The following is a 23,740-nucleotide window of genomic DNA, read 5'->3' on the forward strand; positions in this document are numbered from 1 at the left end:
ATCTACGTGTACATGGTTGTGGTTTCAGTGCCGATTTGATGATAGCCTCTATGCAATGAATTGTTGAATTTACGAGAAACTCTAGAATTATGCGGCAGGGGATGATCAGATTACATGGCAGGGTTTACTAAATTATGTGGCAAGAAAAGCCAAACTATGCAGTGTAATGCAGCACATTTTGTGATAGTATTACCTCATTATTTTGTACGTTTTTACACATGTTAATATTATATGGACAGAGATTTCGTCTCATTAGTGATAGTCTGATAAGCAAATACAGCAATAAGAAAGAAAGGTGACCAGTCAAAATTTGTGAAGGGTCTTCTGCAGTGCAGCAACACGTTTTGCAGCCTTTTTGGTAGCTTTTAATCTGTTTGAACTAGAAACAATTTTTTGTTAAAATCTGTGGATTGGGCAGCCGACAATGGATTATGTAAATACATAATTATGTGTCTAACGCCACAGTCACAAAATTGCATAATTGCAGTGGCCCTGGTTTTAGTACACTTTGAAATAGCAGATACACTTTATGCACTAAAGCATCTCATGGTCACATTCCTTGTTCATGATCTCAGCAGAGAGACCAGGGAATGAATGGGCAGGTGTCCCCTTATCGAGCTGGAGGCTTGCACTTTTGAGAAAGGTTTCTGTACTCTCAGTTCGCCTACCTTCAATGACAACAAAACCAAACCATCCCTTACATTTTGCTACCTACCTAAAAGTAATTCGTTTCACAAACTGTTCTACATGAAAAATATCCGCCATTTTTGAGCTGGAAAGTGTGCAGAAGGGGCTTTGTACTTGTGGAAGCGATTATCGCTGTTGATCAACCCAGGAGATTGGTTTATGCCAGGCCTACTGGAATTAGTGCAACTCTTATGCAATTGCATTTCTACAGATGGCAGTGAAGAACAAAATTATGCATCAGGGTTAAATTATCAAGCAAGAAAATAAAATAATGGTGCCCCCTCTAACTCCGAGAGTAAAGGAGCTGTAAAACATACAGTTCTGCACTTAGAAGAAAAAAAGCCTACATGTTCACAGTGCATGCAATTAAAGGTGTGCCTCTTTTACTCTGTGAATCCCCATCTTGCTTTGGAACTGGTCTTTAGTTTCGGTTCAACTGTGGGTCCACACGATGGACCTCTAGAAGCACCTATTTTTAACTAAGAAACAACCTACTATAAATATGTACCTACTGCAACCCGTCTGAGGAAGCTGGTAGAAAAATAAAGAATTGTATTGAGATGTTTTGGTAACTGGAGCTGTTCAACAGGGATAGGTTGTACCTTATTTACTGAGCAATGTCTAACCTTTGATGTTTACATTGCACTAAACACTTTTTATACCTGATGACTGAGATTGAGGATTCTGTGAGTACTTTTTTGGAATTTGATAACCTGACTATTCTGCCATTTTAACTCTGTTTGGAATTTTCATTGATTTTAACATATTTTTTGATTTATGCATTTACGATTATACTTTTTTGTATAGCGAATAAAGATTATTTGATTTACTGATTGAGAAGTAAACTATTTGGGAGTTTCTGCAGTCCGAGTGCCCTCCTGAAGTGACTGCTGTTGTTAGCTGAGATGAAAGATGAGTTTGTATTTTTTTGTGGCAAAGAAGGAGTTATTATGTCAGTCTTTTTTTATGTTCGGCCCGTCCGCGCCGAGCCCGCGCCCAGCGCCAGACCCCCTGGCCCCCGCTCCATCCACCCCATCCGCATTACATACTCAGCCTCCACCCTCTTAGCCCTTAACACCGGCCGACTCCCCTACTGCGCCCTAGCCGCACCTGGACACACCCATGGACCCTTCACTTGCAACTCCTGCAAGTTTGACAGCATCATAACCAACTCCCTATCCACAAACACCAAGCAGAGACCCGACACCAACCACCTAAAGTGCATCCTGCTCAACACCCGCTCGGTCCACAAACACGCCATCGACCTCTGGAATCTACTAGACACCATCTCTCCAGACGTCGCCTTCCTAACAGAAACATGGATGAACGCCTCCTCAGCCCCAGACATCACCATCGCCATCCCGGAAGGCTACAAAATCATCCGAAAAGACCGCACCAAGCAAACAGGAGGAGGCATCGCTATCGTCCACAAGAATTCCATCCGCATCTCAACCAGCTCTGACGTCAACCTTGCTAACGCCGAACACCTTCACTTCCAGATCCACACCGACCCCAAGACCACACTCAGAGGCACCTTCCTCTACAGGCCACCAGGACCCCGTGCACAATTCAGTGAAGACATCACGGACTTTATCACCCCACACGCCCTCCCCTCCGAGGACTACATTCTATTGGGAGACCTCAATTTTCACCTGGAAAAGAGCATCGACTGCAACACCACCACCCTTCTGGACAATCTCGCCAACCTCGGACTCAAACAACTTGTTAATACCCCCACCCACATTGCAGGGCACACACTCGACCCCATCTTCACCTCCAGCAAACATATCTCCTTCAGTCACACCACTACTCTCCATTGGACGGACCACAGCTGCGTTCACTTTGTCTACAAAAAGACCACAACCCACAACCACTCCCAAACTACTCTGCGAAGAAACTGGAACAAAATCACCATCGATCAGATCTCCTCATCGCTTCTTCAAAACCCCCCTTCCCACTCTTCGAACGCCAACCAAGCAGCCTTTAACCTCACTCAATGGCTAACCAACAGCGCCGACATCCTAGCACCCCTGAAAAAACGTCAAATCAAACTTGGCAACAAAAACGCCCCCTGGTTCAACGAGGATCTTAAGAAATCCAAGAAACTCTGTCGCTCCCTTGAGAAGGCCTGGAAAAAAGACCCAAACACCAGCACCAGGGATGCCTTCAAAAACGCCACCCGCACACACCACCAACTGATCCGGACTGCCAAGAAAGCCGCCTTCAAAGACCGACTTGACAACAACGCACACAACAGCAAGGAATTATTCAACATCGTCAAAGAGTTTACCAACCCCACTGCCAACTCCAACGACATCACTCCCTCTCAAGCCCTTTGCGACTCCCTAGCTTCGTTCTTCCACGACAAAATCGCAGACATCCACAACAGCTTCGACAACCAACCCGGAGACCAACCCACCCAACCTACCTCCGAACCCAAACTCCCCTTGAACATCCTTAATGACTGGAACCCAATCTCCACCGAGGACACCATCCGCCTGATGAACTCCATCCACTCAGGATCCCCCACAGACCCATGCCCTCACCACATCTTCAACAAAGCAGACTCCATCATAGCACCACACCTTCGAGACGTCATCAACTGCTCCCTCAACTCCGCCACCTTCCCGGAAAGCTGGAAACACGCCGAACTCAGCGCCCTTCTAAAAAAAACCACAGCGGACCCCACCGAACTCAAAAACTACCGCCCCATCTCGCTCCTTCCATTCCCGGCCAAAGTCATCGAGAAAGCTGTCAACAACCAGCTCGCCGCCTTCCTCGAAACCAACAAATCCCTCGACTCATCACAGTCCGGCTTCCGAGCCAAACACAGCACTGAGACCGCACTCATCGCAGCAACAGACGACATTCGAACTCTACTGGACAATGGAGACACAGTCGCCCTCATCCTCCTCGACCTCTCCGCAGCCTTCGACACAGTCTGTCATAACACCCTGCTACAACGCCTCAGAAACATCGGTATCCAAGGAAAAGCACTGGAATGGATTACCTCGTTCCTTGCCGGAAGAACCCAGAGAGTCCGCCTCCCACCATTCAAGTCAGAGGCCACTGAAGTCATTTGCGGCGTGCCACAAGGATCCTCACTCAGTCCCACCCTCTTCAACGTATACATGAGCCCCCTCGCGGTCATCGCTCGCCGACACAACCTCAACATCATCTCCTACGCTGATGACACTCAACTGATCCTCTCACTCACCAATGACCCTAACACCGCCAAATCCAACCTGCATGAAGGAATGAAAGAAGTAGCCGAGTGGATGAAGCAAAGCCGTCTGAAGCTGAATTCCGACAAAACGGAAGTCCTTATCTTAGGCACCTCCCCCTCTGCCTGGGACGACTCTTGGTGGCCAGAGTCCCTCGGAAAAGCACCCATCCCGACGGACCACGCACGGAACCTGGGCGTCATTCTGGACTCCTCACTTTCGATGACCAGACAATGCCGTTTCATCTTCCTGCTTCAACATCCTTCGCATGCTCAAAAAAACATTTCGCTGGATCCCCCCACCGAAACCAGAAAAACGATCACCCACGCACTAGTTACAAGCCGACTGGACTACGGAAACACCCTATACGCCGGCACCACCGCAAAACTTCAGAAAAAACTCCAACACATCCAGAACGCTTCAGCCAGACTCATACTAGACATCCCGCGCAATGAACACATTTCTGGTCACCTGAAAAACCTCCACTGGCTCCCCGTCACTAAGAGGATAACATTCCGCCACCTGTCCCACGCACACAAAGCACTTTACAAACTTGGACCTGAATGCCTCAACACACGACTTTCCTTCTACACCCCCTCTCGCCAGCTGCGCTCCTCCAACCAAGCCCTGGCTGCTGTACCTCGCATCAACAAAACCACCATGGGAGGAAGATCCTTCTCCTACCTGGCGGCTAAAACCTGGAACTCACTTCCCATTCACCTCCGCCTCACTCAAAACCATCTAGCATTCAGAAAGCAACTTAAGACCTGGATATTCGACAAATAAATTCCCCACCCCTCCCTAAGCGCCTTGAGACCCTCTGGGTATGTAGTGCGCTATATACATTTCTGAATTGAATTGAATTGAATTATGTTACATTTAGATATATCAAGATATTTTCATGCTGCAGACTTGAGGGATTTTATATGCCATCTAATGGGGACGTTAATACTGTCTGGGCAAAGCTTCACATTTTCAGTGCAATTGTAATAAATATATACAACAGTCAACATTTGACAGGTGCCCAGGTGGCCACTAAAACTTGTCTTCCTCTGCGCTGCACAAGTCAAGTGTTTCTATTAGTAACTTTTAATCCATTAGAACTAGAAACACATTTACTTTTGTTGAGATCTGCAAACTGTGCAGCAGACGATGGAAAGAAAGTACGATAAACCCACAAAACACAGCCACTACACCACGTTTTCACAGCCTCCCTGCCAATACTTGGGACTCAGCAACCTAAGCTCAGAACTTTATTTGCCTTTGGAAAACGTGGGTGTGACCCCCATGGATAGACTCTGGGGCACAATCAAGGGCAGGGTGTAGGCGAGGCTCTCTCGGATATGGCAGAGTGGGAGTCCTTTGTGCGAGAACAGGTGTAGGCAGTGCTTTAAGTGGTCCGGGTCCGCAGTTCTAAAAATAAGGTGCTGAGACGGGTTCCTATCAAGCTCTCCATTTTCGCCGTCCCCTTTAGGATGAAGAAAAAATATCTTACCCCTGCAGCAGTACCACTCTTCACGGCTTTTCATGTAACTTCAATAAGACTCGCTATAGTTCTTTCACAGTCTCATCATTTCAGAACGGACGTATTTTCAATATGCTATACAACAAAGCCATAGTTGTTCCTTTTTTATCTTATGCAAAAAACAACCAGTGACAAAGCCAATAGTCCTGGCTTGTTGTAGGTGTAATGTTACTTGTTGTATTATATATCTGGATGCAATGATAGAAGCAACACAATACCAGTTGGGGTGGCATACTGTGCAGTGCTTTAAATGGGCCGGTACTCACCGGTACTGAGTACCGGCACTTTTTCCTTTTCTCCCCTTGAGTACCAGCACTTTTCCTAGAACGAAGAGAGTACCAGTACTCATGGGACCTGACTTCAACACAGGCAGCTCTCCCTTCATCCCTCCACTACCTCAGCAGCTCCTTTAAGAAGCACTGCAGGGAACTATTCATGGGAGCTCTTGTCACCAGGAACCAGCGTGAGCTGCTTCGGAAGTCATCAAAGGGAGAGGGGGGTCTGCAGAGTGGTTATCGGATCCATTGTTCTTTAACAGAGGGGCTGGGAGGAGGCTGTAAAATCAAATGGGTGGTGGTGGGACGCACTGTTCAGGATTGAAAATTCCGTGGACAGAACAGATTTAAAAGTGGGTTTATGGCTGTGGGAGTGATGTTCACTGAGTATTATTTAACAGCGGCACATTAAGTGCACCTTGGGACAGGCGCCAGCTGGCCTGCCACTAGTCTCGGCCTCGGACCCTTCCCGGGTACAGACCTTGTTGGACTGCCCTGGGTGTATGATGGGGGGGGGGGGGGCTGTTCTTCAGCTCTTATTAAGCAAGTGCTTCACTGGCTGCCATTTCAACTTGATCTATATTTCCAGAGTCCCTCTTCATTCTAAAACTTTATCTTGTTGAGAAATGTGTTCTTTCTGTAAAGTATAAGAATGCCTCATACTTGTAATAGTAACTTCTTCAAGAATGAGTACACTAACGTAGAGGGACAACGAGGCAGGGCTTTTGACTTTACAAAACGTGTTTCTTTACATCGGATAAGTGCAAAGTGTTTGTGTACGTGGTTGAGAAAACAAGCTGGAGGAAGGCACTGAACTCTGGCTGCTGTTTCAGAATAAGCAACATGAATGAACACAACTCACTCAGAAGAACACACTCTTCGGGTACCCTTCAATTTTACTAACATTCTTTTTTAAACAAATGTTCATGAAATGCTCGATTTTACAGTTCCACAAATAAAACACACACTCCACTAATAGGCAAGCAATGTAGGCAAACAGTAGTGATGCACACAACACAGTAACGGATACATGCACACAAACGATAATGCTCAGACATAGATGATTACATACTGCACAGATGTACATGCACCAAAGATTCATGCCCAAGCACGCACACGCAAACACTTGCGAAAACCACAAGCACGGACACACAGCACACACGTTCCATCAATAGACACACACACACACACAACATGCACACATACAATTAAACACATACCAAACGCATACGAACTCACAAAAGAAACTATGGAGCTTCTACTGGTCACCTTACAGTATCTTGCTGCGCCTTTCTTCACAGCGTAGCATTTGATGACGTCACATTTACTTTATGGTTATCTTGATAAAGAACTACTACCTATAGTGTGTGCTGTACAAACTGAGCAAAACACACACAATTGATAGACGGAATGCAGAACAAATCAAAACATTACTGTTTTTGTTGCATAGAGCCTTGTGTTACCTGCAAGTCAAAAGTTAAGATCCTTGTAATATAGCTTAGTGAGTTATGACCCTGCAGCAAGGACCTGCCTGCAAACTAGAAGGCACATGTTTAGAACCTCGATGTTATTTCCTCAATATTTTCTTATTTTAAAGAGGCTAAAAAAGCCTACTTTGGGTAGTAATAAACACTTACCAGTAAGTGCCATATATATAGTCATTAGTGAGATAACTAATGGACAGAGACATCCGACATTCTAACAATGCATGCAGATTTTGTGCATACAACCTTGGCAAAGTCAAAAAGCTAACCCCGCCCCTTGCCCCACCTTAGCACCTTCCTTAACTCCACCCACTGCTCCTTTAGGTGAGTACCTGCAATTATTTTTTTTTTATTTAAAGCACTGATACTATGCTAAGCATAGATTATCAGCTTAAGTGTTTTTAAGCCCCACCCTTAATTACATCGGCCACGCCCCTTTGAAAGATTCCCCCCCCAGTTTTTTCCTCCCACTTAAAGCCCTGAGTGTAGTTCTAGCTGAAAGCAAATATATGTGTGTGTGTGCTAAAGTTTACAAAAAAGAACTTTAGATAGTAGCACTCTTAATGATGAAAGGTAATAACACCAGGTAACAGATCACAGTTGACAACGATGACGTTTTATGCATTTCCAATACAAGCAGGGGCATAGCTATCAATAGTGCAGCAGGTGCAGTGGCAGCCGGCCCAGAGGTGTGACGGACCCACTTCATCTCAGTTTTGACTGTGTTTTACTATCCAAGCAGGGGGTTAAGCCACATTTTCCTTGCATGTATTAGGCTTTGGCTGACATTTCCGTTATGCCTCTGTAACGTCGCATAATTTCAGAAATTTTGCACATTCCTGAAATGATACCATTGCGCCATATCAAGCAATTGCACCACATTCGTGGTAAAATCTTATTGCAGGAGCACAGAAAAAATGCGAACAACCATAATGCGAGTGGCTTATATTCACTGGACAGAGAAGGACCCCCTGCTATGAACGGCAGTTCCAAGGTCAGGGAAAAGTAATGTACTGAAAAACACATTGGCAACTAACAAATAAACAGTTACAATATATTGTTAAAGACCAACCAGCATATGAAAAAAAAATAGAATCATATTTATATTTAACAATTGATAAAGAAGCATACATTACATCCCTTCAATTGTATTTTACAAGAAAGGAACAGTCTCATAATGTTAAAATCAAGATACAAACCACACTCGTACCTGCATAAAACCAGTCAAGCAAGCACATATAAAGACATTAGAACACAACAAAAGTGCTGAGACCTAAAAAGCCAACAAAACGGATACATAAACGTTGGTCTCGAAATGACTTATTCATGAGACCAGAGCAAATGTAATGGTCAAACAAAAAAGGAAGCTGGAACTACTGTTGTTCCACATATTCATAACTGATCAAGGTACAAGGACACTTTGATATCTGCTATGTTTTATTGCTCTAAGTAACCATATACAATAAAACAATACACTCACCTGGGAATATTAGAATTATAGCACCAGCACGTGCGCATATATGTAGCTATATACGGTTCATTTGGAAATCTAATTTCTTATTTTTAACTCCCTGTGTTCTCAATATGCACAGTTTGAGGACTGAACACAAGATCTTATATCTGTGTTTTTAAGAAAATACAGACCTGGAAACAGGTTAATTTATGCACTCTTTTATGCAGGGACATCTTAAAGATTCTGGGGGCCCTTGGGCAACGTATTTTGGGACCTCTTGTTCGGAACAGCTTTGAATTTATGATCCAGTTTTAACTCGTTGGCCAGGTTACTGACAGTGCACAGGCACAGTCGTCCAAATTCTAAATGTGTTTCCATCTAATATTCAGGGATAGTGATGCGTGATTTCAATATTGCAACACAGCAGCAGCTCATTAATATTACTGCAAATAATCTCTATGAACCCCTTCCATTTCTCATATGTGAGGTCCTGTTTTGATCTAGAAGAAACTTTTATGGATGTTGCATGAAACATAAACACAGCATTTGTCTGCAAAATGTAGGTAATAGACTCCCATACATCACCCACTGTAAAAATAAATTAAAGGAAAACAATATTTGAAAACAGTCTGGTTAAGAATTATTCAAGGTCATCAGGGAAAGACTCTCTGCAGAACAGAGCTGGCTCTTTCAGGGGCTCCCTGAAAGGCTGGGGCCCTGGGCCAAAGCCCACTTTGCCCATGCCTTAAAACGTCTCTGCTTTTATGCATAAAAATCAATAAAAAAAGACCCCAAGCTATTATTGACCTAGCTCAGAGGTTCCCCTTCCAGCGTTTTCAAGCCAGCTGAGACCTTATCTTCTTGCTGGCTATAAATTGCACACACGTCTATTTTGAATTGTTTTGTAGCATCTGTATAGCATCTCCAATCTCTGAAGAAGCCCCAAAGAATTCCTAAATTGCTGAATTTAATTATCAATATTTTTCAAGCTGGTGTAAAGAAGACTTTCATCATTCTCTTTTGTAACCAAAGCTATTCTATTCGGTAGGTCTTGTAACGCTTATGGCTACCAGAAGGACTCCCAGCACTAGGACAATCATCATCTGAACCGAATCCCCAGAAGAAACTATTTACCTAAAAGCCATGCTTACAAAGACTTACGTAAAGAGAGCTGGCAAGGCAACTGGCACAGGCCAAGGGTAAGAGAGTTCCATCGTTTCAGTGCCAGACGGGAGAATCAATGGCCAACCCAATGAGATCTACTAAATTTAGGGACCTGTATTAGATGGGCTGAGGAGGATCTCTGTGACCTTCCAGGAATGTAAGAAGCAGCCAAAGATCTCAGAAGAGCAGGACCTCTCTTGTGAAGAGATCTGTGCACAATGCATAAGGGTTTAACCCTATCCGTGCTGATGACGGAACCGCTCCGTCATCAGCCGCGGTGGCGCTGTGCTGATGACGGAGCGGTTCCGTCATGGCCCGCCCGACGCACCTGTGCGGCGCTGATTTCGCGCCTGCGCGTCACGCATTCTATTAAGCGGGCGGGGCCATTGCGGAACCGCTCCGTCATGAGCACAGCTCAACCGCGGCTGGTGACGGAGCAGTTCCGTCACCAGCATGCGCCCGCCGCGCGGCCCCCCCACCCCCATAGCGCTGCGGCGGAATAGCCGCCGCAGCGATGTGGTTAAATTGGACCCGCTGTTGAACTGGGAGCTGGTGGAGGTCGGTCAAAGTCTTTCTTCCAGATTGGTGTCGAGGGAGATTCATCAGAAGCCGGGCCGCAGTGTCTGTGTAATCTGGAGCCTCTTTGTAACATACCGTGGGGAGTCCAGGTATGGAACATTGCTGTAGTCGAGGCGAGAGATGAGAGCATGGACAATTAGTCTCCTGGCTGTGTAAGGAAAATATTTAATACCTTTCTTAGCAGCCTCAGAACACCAAACCAGTTGGCTGCTAGTTTTTTAGCTTGGTGCTCAAAAGCAAGACTGGTGTCTAACCTCATTCCAAGGCTCCTTATCACCATTTTTGGGCTAGGAAGTCTATTCAGGCCGTTAGGCACAGAAAAGGGAATTTTTTGTTAAAATTGTTGCCCAATATCAAGGTGGTGGGCGCCAAGGCTCATGGGAGGCAAGGTGAGCGTGGGGGGTCCCGCGTCTCTGCTCCTGCTCCCATTCATCTGACTCCAGGAACAGGAACCCCAGACATGCCCTCTGACCAATCACATCGCTGCAATGCAGCATTGTGATGTGTCTGAGCACAGTGACAAGGCCCTCAGCCAGAGGCTGGAAGTGCGGCATGTTCTCCATGGAGGCTGTAATGCAGCCTGCTTGGAGAACAGGAAAAGTGCTGTTATAGGTGACCCAAGAGGGCCGGCCAAACAGTCATTGCACACTTAGGAGGGTTATACCACTCCTCTCCTGCTCTTCAGCCCCACCCGCCCCCTCACGTAAAGCTACCGCAGCAGGAGGACAAAATAAAATGATAATACCATTACATTATTATCATTTTCTTTTTTCCTTTCTTTTACTGCTGCAGAGTAGTGGGGCAACGCTCCTCCGCCTTAGTGGGGGAGCCGCCACTGCAATATCATGACCTCAGTCTTGTCTTTATTGAGCTTCAGTTTACTATTGGGCATCCACTTGGCCACTCCCTGAACACATGGGGTTAAACTAAGGTGAGAGGAACTTGGGTCAAGAGCAATAGAAATCCCAAACTGGGTGTCATCGGCGTAGGAGACCAATGACAACCAGAAAGAACGGGCAATTTCAGCCAAAAGATATATGTAAAGGTTGAATAGGGTGCGGCTCAAGGAGGACCCCTAAGTCAGCCCAAACATTAAGGAAGACTATGGGATGACCAGGAATGGTCTAGCAGCTGGAATGTTTTGTCCTTCAAAAAAGAAGAAAGCAAGTTCAAGGTACGATCCACAACACCCACTTTAGATATCCTATGGATAAGTGTTGCGTGATCTACCATGTCGAAGGGCGCGCTAAGGTCTAATAGAATAATTGATTCTGAACTTGCTTTGTCCAAGAAAGATGTGAGTTCCTCGACAACATCCAGCAGAGCTGTTTATGTGCTGTGCTGGGGTCTGAAACCCATTAGACTGGGGTGAAGGATTTCGGATGACACAAAGTAGGCAAAAAGATGTTTATTCAGTAAATGAGCAATTGTAGAGTGCAGCACTGTCAACCCTAGGGGTATCTGGACGCTGAGGGTGCTGTGTTTCTGTCAAAAAGCCAGGCCTTGAGTATCTTTCTGAAGTCCGATAGGGAGGGTACTGTTCAGAGGTGGAGGATCAACACGTTCCAGGTCTTGGCAGCAATGTAGAAGAATGAGTGGCCCTTGTTACAGCTTCGATAGATGCTGGGAAAGGTGTGTGAGGGAGAGTCAGGTAAAGTACAGGTATCTTGCGGGCAGGTGGAAGTTCAGTTGATGGTTGAGGTAGGATGGTCCTTCATTGTGTAGAGCTTTGGATGCATACGTGAGGATCATGAAGTGGTTCTCTTCTGGATGGGGTAGCCAGTGGAGGATTCTGAAGTGGGGGTGATGCGGTTCCATTCGGGGAGGTCCAGGATGAGTCTGGCTGCGGTGTTCTGTATGGGCTATAGTTTTTTGAGGTGCCGGTTGGAAATTCTGGCATAGAGAGGGTTGTTCTAATCGAGGCGGCTGATGACGAGGGCCTGTGTGACAGCCTTTCTGGTGTTCATTGGGATCCATCTGAAGATTCTGCGGATCATGCGAAGGATGTGGAAGCTAGAGGAGGCGTCTGCTTTGACTTGTCATTTCATGGCCAGTTGGCTCTTGAAGATGATGCCGAGGTTGTGTGCATTGCCTGTCGGTGAGGGTGTAGGTCTGAGTTCTGCTGGCCACCAGCTGTGGTCCCATGCAGAGGTGTTCTTCCCGAAGATCAGTACATCTGTTTTGTCAGAATTGAGTTTGAGGCAGCTGTCTCTCATCCATTTGGCTACGTCGGTCATGGCATTGCGGAAGTTGGTTTGGCGTTGGCGGGGTTCTTGGTGAGTGAGAGGATAAGTTGAGTGTCATCTGCTTAGGAGATTATGTTGAGTCAATGGGATCCGACGATGTATGCAAAGGGGGTCATGTAGATGTTGAACAGGGTGGAGCTGAGCGATAAACCTTGGGGTACACCACATATGATGTCCTTGGGTGCGGAGGTGAAGGGAGGCAGACGTATGGTCTGTGTGTGTCCAGTAAGGAAAGAGGCAATCCACTTGAGGGTATTTTACTGTATGCCGATATTGTGGAGTCTGTCCATGAGGGTGTGGTGAGAGACAGTGTCAAAATCAGCAGAAAGGTTGAGGAGGATCAAGGCCACAGTTTCTCTGGGATAGAGGAGGGTTCCGATGTCATATCTGGTGGCAATCATTTCTGTTTCAGTGCTGTTATTGGCACGGAATGCTGATTGTGAGGCATCGAGTAAGTGGTGTAGTTCCAGGTATTCAGTGAGCTGTTGGTTGATGGCTTTCTTAAGTACTTTTCTGGGTAGGGGAGCAGGGAGATTGGTTCTAATTTCTTAGGTCACTAGGGTTGGCAGTGGGCTTCTTTCAGAGGGGTCTGCGTGTTTCCACCCGCCTGGAAAGGTTGCTGTGGAGATGGAGGTGTTGATGGTGGTGGTGAGTTCTGTGCTGATTGGGTTGGCTCAGAGGTTGAAGAGGTGATGGGGGCAGGGGGCGGTGGGTGCCCCGGAATTGGTAGACAACATGATTGTTGTGGTGCTGTGAGTGGTAAGCAGAGACCAGGTGGTTATCGTTCGGGTGGCATTCACTGGTTGGTTGAGGTTGCTGTGACTAAGGGTGGTGGGTTGTGGGGTTGAAGTTGTTGTAGATGGATACAATCTTGCTGTAGAAGTAGTCTAAGAGGGTGTCGCAGAGTTCGTGGGAGGGGTGGATGATGTTCTCTGTGCCTGACAGTTTGAAGAGTTCCTTAGTCTGGTTGGCTGTGGTGTTGATGTGGTCAGTGATGGTTGCTCTCTTGGCTTCCTTGATTTGGAGATGGTAATCGCTGAGGGCTGCTTTGTGAGCAGCTCTGTCGGAGGGGTACTTGGTGACCTGTACAACACACAAGAACACAGGGGGTCTGAACAGCCGACTAGTTGGCTGTTCAGACCCCCTGTGTTCTTGTGTGTTGTACATGTAGTGTAGCTGGGGATATGAACCAGGTGTGGGTCTTTAAATTTTGAATCCCTCTGACCCCCTCTCAACGGCTTGTTTATGGTACTTGGTGACCTGCCATTGCTTCTCGAGTTGGTAGCAGTTGCGCTTGGTGGTTGTGAACTCTAGGGTGTACCAGCCAGTTTGTTTCTAGGTTTTGATGGTTTTTACTGGTATCAACAGGGTGAATCTGTTGGTGCATTTGTCGATCCAGGCAGAGAAGTTCTGGACGGCCTGGTCAAGATCTAGTAAAGTTTGGGGTTGTTTGGTGCCAAGTGTCTGAGTCCATTGAATCTCAGTTACTTTGCCCCAGATGCAGTGGGTGGCATTCTGGGGCTTGGCAGTGGTATGTTGGACATCAGAGATAGTAAAGTGGATGATGGTGTGGGAGGTCCTGGTGAGTTCTGTGAGATGGGTGAATTTGATTTTGTCACTGGAGGTAAAGAGGGCATCGAGTGTGTCCGGCTTTGTGGATGGGTTCAGTGACTAGTTGAGTGAGGCCAATGTTGTTGAGCCTCTCCAGGAGGGAGGTAAAGTTGGCACTGCTGGGGCCGTTGATGTGAAAATTGAAATCGCAGAGCAGGATGTAGTGCAAGGAGTTGATGTCAAGGGGGGAAATGAGGTTGGTGATGGAGTCACAGAAGGCTGGTCGGGGTTCCGGGGGTTGTAAGAGAGGGCGCCTCTGATTGTGGTCCTGGCGTCAGTTTGTAATAAAAAGTTGCGGTGTTCCATGAGCGGCATTGGGTGCAATGTAAGTCTTTTTAGTTTTGCATTTAGCATTATAAGCAGGGCCACTGAAATATGTGTTTCTGCAGCTGCAGAGTTTTCTGTATAACTATGGATTTGCAGCATTTTTCACGTAATCTATCAGCTTCTTCACAAGTTGCAGATTTTACCCCCAAAAATTATTTCTGGCTCTCACAGATCAAAAGTTACTAAAAAAATAAAACGCTGCCACGCATGTCGCCGAACAGTGACAGGCTCTTTGCTGCACAATTGTCAGTTACCTTCAGTTCCTGATTGCTGTATTTAAGTTTTACCCTGATAATAATTAGGTGAAACATTTGCCCAAAACAGTTTTAACATTTGTTAAGGCATGACAAAATAGTGTCATCATTCTCACACAAAATGTGCAACTCTAGGCTGCATAATTTGCTTTTCCTTTAATCAACTCTGCCGCATAATTTGGCCCCCCAATGCCACGTCATTTCAGTGGCCCTGATTATAAGCAAGTGCTAAACAATCCCAGCACGCAAGGTGCCGTTGCCTGAATTTACGGACAGTGTGTCACATGAAATGAAGCCACTTCATATTTCCGATTTTCGGCTAATTCAAGAGTCCATTTCCTTCTGGAACTTAGGTCCTCAAAGCTGTGCTTTCCCTCTCTGCCCTTGTAATTAAAAGGCCAACATTATTCACAAGAGATTCTAATAAGAACAATTTTGAATCCGGCAAAAATGAGAGACAGGGCCTACAAAACACGGTGACTGTTGGGAATGCAAATCCTCAGGGGCGAATTAAGGTTGTATGCTTGGTGATTGCCTAACCGACTAGCTGCCAACTACCCAAAGACATGCTTTGTTTAATGCGGACTGCAATTGGATTGGATGAAGGTGGAAAATGCAAATGTGGCTGAGGCTCAATAACTGCACATAGACATCTAGGGGCATATTTATAAGCCCCTGTCGCCACCACAATGTCACTTTCAGTGACGTTGTGATGGGGATAGAGGCCTTGCCTTATTCATAAGGCAGCATTCAGCAACTTAACATGGCTTAACGCTGCCTTGTAAATAAGGCACCTTTCTCTCTGTAGTTAGCATGAAAGGGGAGGGCAATGGGTGTTGTGGTGGACGTTCTACTTCAACACCCATTGATTTTGATGCTACCCCATATTTACAGGGGCAGCGTAAATAGGAGGCAGCGCCAAAATTAAGATCAAGAAAAACCTGGGACCAGATGTAGGTCAACAAATACCGGTCGGTAACGTCCAAATTCGGCCGTTACCGACCGGTAACTGGTGATTGAGATGTAGGGGCCATTATTTTACAGAATCGGTAAATTTACCGAATCGGTAAATTTACCGATTCTGTAACATACCGAATCGGTAATTTTACCGATTCGGTAAATCCATATGTAGGTGACACTCCTAAGAGTGCCACAGGCCCTTAAGAGTCGGTATTTTACCACCCAATCCTATTGGGTGGTAAAATACCGAATCCAGGTGTGCATGCACACCTGTGCAATGTGACACACAGACATGCCCCTAGGGCATGTATGTGTGCCACATGTCACACATGCCTGTACTTGGGGTGCTAGAGGGTGTCAAAGTGACACCCTCTGCACCCTTGCAGGATTCGGTATTTACCGAATCGGTAAATACCGAATCGGTATTGCCCATTGATTCCTATGGGCTTCAAGGCCCATAGGAATCAATGGGCAATACCGAATCGGTGTTTACTGATTCGGTAAATACCGAATGTTACCGATTCGGTAATTGAAAAATAAAATGTACCTACATCTCCCCCCTTCAAATTTCCCGATTCATAAATACCGAATCGGTAAAATTCGGTATTTATGAGTCGGTAAATTGAAGTTACCTACATCTGGCCCCTGGTCTTAAACACGCGAAACGAGAGAAATGCATTATTTCTCCTTGTTTTTGCTGCTTCCAGCACACATAGAAACAGCAAATTGCCTATGATAATTTATGTGCAGGAAGGTCCCCCTTCCTGTCCATAAACAATCATTTTGAAAAAATGCTGTTTTGCAACTTCATGTGTGCACACATAGAAGTTACAAAACTGCATTTAAAGATTGTTTATGTGTAGGAAGGGGGGCCTTCCTACACATAACAGACACCCTTGCACTATGGTGCAAGTGCACCTGCGGTGGCGCTAGGCAGCTGAACTCAGCGCCATAACTACAGAAATGGGAAGGTGCGCAGCATTCTTGTGAATACGGCACATCCTGCTTTTCAGAATGGAGAAGCTTGGCATTAGCAATGTTTGCTTAATGCCATGCTTCTCCATTCAGCTGTAAACATGCCCCCGAAAGTCAACATTTTACCATAAAGTTAGAGATTTGATTGCTGGCATGCTTTATCTATCCTTGATAGAGTGTGCAGTTTAAAAAACAAAGGGGCACATTTACAAGGAATTGAGGGAGTGCAGTGTTAGCCTCATTGGCTTCACGCAGTGCTCTGCCGCTCCCCTGGTGCAGCCCTGCGTTTCCCCTGTGCGAGCGTTAAATTAAGCTGCATAGCGCCGACACGGGCACCCTTGTGCCATGGTGCAAGGGTGCCTGCGTTGAGGGAATGATTGTTTAGGTGCAGGAAGGGACACCTTCCTGAACATAAACAATCATGCACTGGGTTTTGCTGTTTCTAAGTGTGCTGCACAATGCAGCACACATTAAAAAAGCAAGAACAAGGAGAAATAAAGCATTTCTCCTCGTTGCACCCTATTAAGACCAGGTTTTCCCTGGTCTTAATTTTGGCGCTGCCCCATATTTACGCGGCTCTTGTAAATATGGTGTAACGTCAAAATCAATTGGCGTTGCGGTGGAATGCCCACTACAACACCCATTGCCCACCCCTTTCACGCTAAGTATAGCTTAAAATGGCGCCTTATTTACAAGGCAGCGTTAAGCAACTTTAAGGCAAAGCTCCTATCCCCACCACAGCGTAAAAAAAAAAAGTGACATTCTAGTGGTGATAGAGGTTTGTAAATAAGCCCCAAAATGTGATTGTCATACATTTGATGACTGATGACGAGTTTCCCTTATCTATAAATGGATTATTTATAACACATATTAGTGACACCTGAATGACCTATCAAACTAATGCATCGCAAAACTCAAGGAGCAGATGATCAAGAACAAAAGTAAAATTTGTTGGTCTTCAGCATCACTATCATTGTGTTAATGTCTGCTGGATTAAGCAGTCAAAACTTTTTTCTTCATTCTTATTTTAACTTCTACCCAAGTGGTCCTGCAGTTAATGAACCTTATTCAAACCCAGAAACAGGAAATGACGTCAATTGAGGGCGGGTAAAGCAGTCTGTAGATCTATTGTTGCAGCAAAAGGCAGTATAAGAGGCAGCATAAGTGAGAAGTAAAATAAAATATAACCTTTTGCTAGGGACGTCCTGGGATGATGGATTCGAATACGACACCCACTTCTCTCACTGATGTACCTTTGTGTTTCAAAGTTTAGAGCCGGTTCAAAAAATGGAAGACATCTCGAGTAGGAGAATTGCTTACAAAAACACATTTCTATTTATTTTATTGGGTGTTTGGTAAAGCGCTGCTGCTCATGTGGTTCTTCAAAGCGCTTTTTCAGAAGAGGTTAGCAGGGGTTGCAGAGGCTGCTTGGTAGAATCCATTGAATAAAGTGTTTATAAGTTTTGGATGTCAGTCACACGCAGGCTCAAGTCTTGATAAAAGGCATGTTTCATTGGGAAATCAAGCTGAGGTTAAACCATTAATAATAAGCAGCAACATATTTTTGGTGGAAGCCATTTCTATGGACATTATTGTTGGATGGTTTCTACCACTGATGCTAAACCTCAAATGTTTGTGTATTGTCAGGCAGTAGAATGATCCCATGCTCTCCTCATTTTCGTGAGACTCAGAAATGTGACCAAATAAATATACTATGTATGTACCCTGCAGATATAAGTTTTGATGGTAGGGTTCTCTCCTAATATTTGTTTTGTTTTGCTTACAGATTGTCTAGGTCAAGAAGATGGGCGACTGGGGCTTCCTGGAGAAGCTATTGGACCAGGTTCAGGAGCACTCCACCGCCGTGGGAAAGATTTGGCTGATGGTCCTCTTCGTCTTCCGGCTGCTCATTCTAGGCCTGGCCGGGGAGTCTGTCTGGGGAGATGAGCAGTCAGACTTTGACTGCAACACCGAGCAGCCTGGGTGCCCCAACGTCTGCTACGACAAGGCCTTCCCTATATCGCACATACGCTACTGGGTGCTGCAGTTCCTGTTTGTCAGTACGCCCACCTTAGTCTACCTGGGTCACGTCATGTACTTGTCCAACCGGGAAGAGAAACTGAAACAGAAGGAGGGTGAGCTGCGTGCCCTGCAGACCAAGGATGGGCAGATGGACCTGGCTATTGCAGCTATTGAGAAGAAGCGTGCCAAGATCTGCGTCCAAGATGACGGCCGAGTGAAGATTCAAGGGGCTTTGAAGTTCACCTACACTCTTAGCGTTATCTTCAAGAGCATATTTGAGGCTGGCTTTTTGGTAGGTCAGTGGTACTTGTACGGCTTTATCATGCGTCCAGTGTACGTCTGTCAGCGTCCGCCATGCCCCCACAAAGTGGACTGCTTTGTCTCCCGCCCAACAGAGAAGACCATTTTTATCATCTTCATGATGGCCGTGTCTCTAGTCTCGCTGCTCCTTAACGTCATGGAGCTGCTGCATGTGCTCTGCCGGGGAATATTCCGAAATAGGAAGAAACGGCGGTCGCCTCTGTCCCCGGTCAAGGACGTGCAAGAACCAGCTGAGGTGGCATCGGCACCGTTCGCCAACAGACCTTTCATATACCTACCAATAGATGAGGGCTACCCACAGTATCCAGGCTTCAACAAGCTCTCCGCCGAGGAGAACCGGACCAACTTTCACACGGAAAAGCACCTGGCTCTGAGCCACGGGAACAAAGTCTCATTGGAGCCATCCCCTCGAAGCGCCTTTTCCCGCCCCTCAATAGCCAATGGCATGCCTGCTAGCAGAGCTAGTAGTTCTGCTTCCAAGCAGCAATACGTTTGACTATGTGCTAGCGAACATTTGGTTGTGTACATCACACACGGAACTCTTCTAGCGAACTTTGAGAATTATGGGTATGGATTGGGCACTGCAGTGAGGGACGCTTAAGGGCACTGGCGCCGGATGCCCTTGACAGTGCAAGATGAGGCTATAGAAACATAACAGGATGATGCTTTATTTATTTATTGTTTTGCACATATTAATTTACACCACTGAGTATGGGATTACTTTGTGGGTTTCAGAACAGGTGTATGATGTGTCCGTTTGAGGAGAAAATAATTGAAATTGCTTGAAAAAAAATCATTTATAATGTTAATTTCATACTTTCAGAGTCAGGTAGGTCGTGACTCTAAACAAAAGTGGGGAATTCTCATATTTCCTTGTGGGCCACGGGAAACGGCCATTACAACGAAGCCTTTACAACGAAATCGTTAACCACGCATGCAGTACAACGCATGCGTGGTTAACACGAAAGCCTTTACCACGCATACCTTTACTACGAGGTTTGTAGTAAAGGTATATGTGGTAAAGGTAAAAAGAAAAAAAAGGGGGGCTTGTGGGGGTCTCCCCCCCAAAAAAGAAACTCACCTGAAGTCACGTCGGGTATCAGCGTCGTTTAAGAGAAAACGGAAAATAAACTTCCGCTTTCTCTTAACGACGTATGACGTCACCACGCTAGTAATTGTGTTAAATGTAATGCGTGGTAAACGAATTCCGTTGTAACGCATGCGTGGTAAAGGCATGCGTTGCAACGGAATTCGTTGTAACGTCATATATTCGTGGGCCACTGGCCAGCTAGGTTGCTTCAAAATGAACTGTTACTATAATTTACCCAGAACCCCTTGCGGTAATTGCACTATAACATGAGGTGGCCATTGTTATATTTTAAGCTTGGTAAGGCGGCCTTGTTTCAGAAACAATATTGGCTCATAGCTACTAGCCTAAAAGCACTGTTCCAAGCAGGTTCTTGAAGAGAGGGGTTCAGATCAGACAGGTCTGAAGTTTCCCAGCCATCTTGTCGTTTTACTTTGCCACAATACCCCACTACCTCTGGGCCTTTGGCACCATGTATTAATGTGTCCTTCTTTTGGCAATAAGTGATTGGATCTGCCTATAAATGCTCTTTACTCGAAGGCGGGCAGACATAGGCAGCAAGGGAAGTGGAATGGCGAGTGAAGGGAAAAAAATATCTTCAGATCTGACCATTTGATGCTCTCAACCGGGAAGTACACAGAGATGATCATGGAGGTAAACCACAGAAAACTGCTATGGTGGGGGATGACGTGCGTGAGGTGAGTGCTTGGGCATCGAGTAGGGGTATCCGCCCTACTGATAGTCGATATTGTGGACGTGGTATGTATGTTGGAGTATATTTGCCCTGTTTGCTTCACCTGGTCTCAGCCAGTTTATTATGAAGACAGAATCAGGGAGAGAAAGCAAACAGAGCCCTGTTTCCTTCCTCTTTGCCCTTTCATTAACCTTTCTGCAGCAAATAGGAGCTCATGGGGGATAAGTACTGCCCGTGGGGGTCAAAAGGTAGGTGCACTGTCTCCATCCTTACTCTTCTCAGGTTGGTGAATGGTCTATGGATCAGTGGCTGTGCTCCTGTGTGTTTAGGGGTTATACCTTGTGCTCCACTGAGTTTAGAGGAATGACGTAGTGAAGGGGTGGGGTTTATCGAGATCACTGAATGTGCTTCAATGAGGTCAGCGACATGGGGTGGATTTGTGTTTGTGTCAATGATGTTGGGGGGATGTACGTCGTTACAACGCATGCTTTTACAACGCATGCCTTTACGATGCAACTTTTACAACGCAAGTCGTTACAACGACTTGCGTTGGGGGGCGCTGGATAGTGAATAGTTTAATTTACTATTCCAACTCGAGTCCCCATGGATAGTAGGGAAGGTGTTGGATAGTAAATTAAAACTATTCCCTATCCTAGAGCACCCCCCAGCGCAAGTCATTATAATGACTTGCGTTGTAATGGTTGCGTCGTAAAGGTACTGCGTTGTTAAAGTTGCGTTGTAAACGCTGTTCCCCGTTGGAGGGTATTTACAGTTTGGTAAGTGGTTAATTCATTGGGTTGGGCCTAATAATTTACAGGGAGGGTGGTTTGTCCTAGCGTGAAAAAGTGTGAACCGAATGAGGCTTCTAAAGAAAGGTTAGAAACTGTTGGCTAATGAGGTATTACTGTGAATTTAAAAGAGGGAGGGTCAGTAAATTATAACTTAATTGTGGTCAAAGGGAGAGAAGATGTAGGGTTATTGTCTAGTGTGGTGTTAGGGTCATGTGCTGTAACTTACTTAGTAGTGGCGTAGCAGGGGTGCACTAGGTCCTAATGCAAGGAAGGAAAGTGGGCCTGGATTAGAATTAAGGCTATATAAACATGGCATCTCACTTTACTTCGCGAGGACCCTTGAGGACGGTGAGGGTTTGCATAGAGCACAGGGGATGAAGTGGTGATGGATGACTGCGAAGTGAACCTCATCATTACCGCCACCTGAGTGAGGGGCGGGAGCAGGAAGGGGACAAGATGTGTCAGCAGAACCTGAAATCAAAGACCCACTACTTTTAAAATTTGCACAGGCCACTCAAGTGATGCTCTTGTGGAACTTTAAAATGGCAAGAAAATAAACGAGAACTTTTTGCCTCAATTTCGTCCATGGAGCTCTGCACAAAACTTAAGTAAATGTCGACCAAAGTGTATTAATTGCCTGCTGCATATGCCTTTCAGAATAACCTTCGTGAGGTCATTACGAGTTGTGATCTACTGAAAGTCGGGACGGAGGACCCATGCACTGTATTCTGCACTATGTTTTGCACTGTATTATGTTTTCAAATGCCAATGTTTAATGAAACCACTGGCTTGCTGTCGGAGCATAGACAGACAGCGCCCTATAAAATATAACGGGACTGAAATGGCCAGCAGTGTAAATAAAAAACACGTAAATGGGACGGCAGACTCCTGTGGAGCTTGCCAAGCCAAAACATTTTTAGCAACTTTTTAAAAAAATAAACGCAATTTTTTTTTGTGAACATGGAGAGTGTGATAAATGTAAATAAAACAGAACTGTAACTGATGAACACGGAGACTGTCGCCGGGCAGTGGACTGGAGACCGGATATCCGCTGTCTACCATTGTTGCAAGGTTTTGAAGGATAAGAACAGAAATGTATAAATAAACACACTGCGTGAATGAATGCAAGAAACATGTTTTTGTCTGGTGCAGAGAATGGCATACAAGCAAGGTAGCATTAAAAGTTTAACACCGTTAATATTCAAGAAATACTTCTGTGCAGCATGAAGCGCCGATTTTTTGGCGGGGGGGCGGGGGTCAAATTATCCGGCAGGAGTCACTTAAATATACAGCAAAGAAAAGGCAAAATAGACAGGGCCCGATTCACAGAATGAACTTAAGACTAAATCCTAAACTTACTACTATTTGGTATTCACAGAATGCACTTACTACTTTGGGGATTCACAGAGTGAACTTACTACTTTCGGTATTCACAGAATAGATTTAAGACTACTAACTTTACCTCCGCACTTGGGCCGGAAATTCTGGCCGGGAGGCGGAGTTTCCGGCCCAGAGGCAGAGTTTAAATCTATTCTGTGAATACCGAAAGTAGTAAGTTCATTCTGTGAATCCCAAAAGTAGTACGTTCACTCTGTAAATCCCGAAAGTAGTGAGTGCATTCTGTGAATATCAAATAGTAGTAAGTTTAGGATTTAGTCTTAAATTCATTCTGTGAATCGGGCCCCCTGTGAGGTAAAGTATGCTGCTCAGTATGTAGTTAATGGCAAATTATGCTGCTCATGCTGTGGCAGTAGCATCTTTCTATTTTAACATTTTCGATCACATTGATACAAAAGGTATCCCACTACAGAAAATAATAAACATTCTGCAGAGCTTCCTCAGAATGCAGTTAACCAACTGTTGAAGCTTCTGTTTTGCCTGGAAGGACACAAACACTATTTCATGATCTGCCCATTGTGCCTCTTTTATTCTCTGCACCAGGATTACACTGTTTCACAATGAAGCACCACTAGAAGCAATCAATCAATCAATCAATCACAGCATTTATATAGCGCACTACTCACCTGGAGGGTCTCAAGGCGCTGGGGGGAGGGGGTCCGC

At 45.5% G+C, this 23,740-nt stretch overlaps 1 protein-coding gene across 2 annotated transcripts in view; it reads left to right on the forward strand.

The window, feature by feature from the left end:
- LOC144823009 (gap junction alpha-4 protein-like) overlaps positions 1–22,827 on the forward strand; it is a 117,905-nt gene extending 95,078 nt beyond the window's left edge. The window contains exon 2 of one of the 2 annotated variants that reach the window (XM_078681122.1): positions 18,551–21,447. In XM_078681122.1, coding sequence (XP_078537248.1) covers positions 18,569–19,603 — 1,035 coding nt within the window. In that variant the 5' untranslated portion in view covers positions 18,551–18,568 and the 3' untranslated portion in view covers positions 19,604–21,447. Of the gene's footprint in view, positions 1–18,550 lie in introns of both variants that reach the window. The other variant, XM_078681121.1, reaches the window with a different exon arrangement.
- Positions 22,828–23,740: the final 913 nt, after the last annotated feature.

This window comes from Lissotriton helveticus, chromosome 3_1 (genome assembly GCF_964261635.1).
Source record: "Lissotriton helveticus chromosome 3_1, aLisHel1.1, whole genome shotgun sequence".
NCBI classification, from domain to species: domain Eukaryota; kingdom Metazoa; phylum Chordata; class Amphibia; order Caudata; family Salamandridae; genus Lissotriton; species Lissotriton helveticus.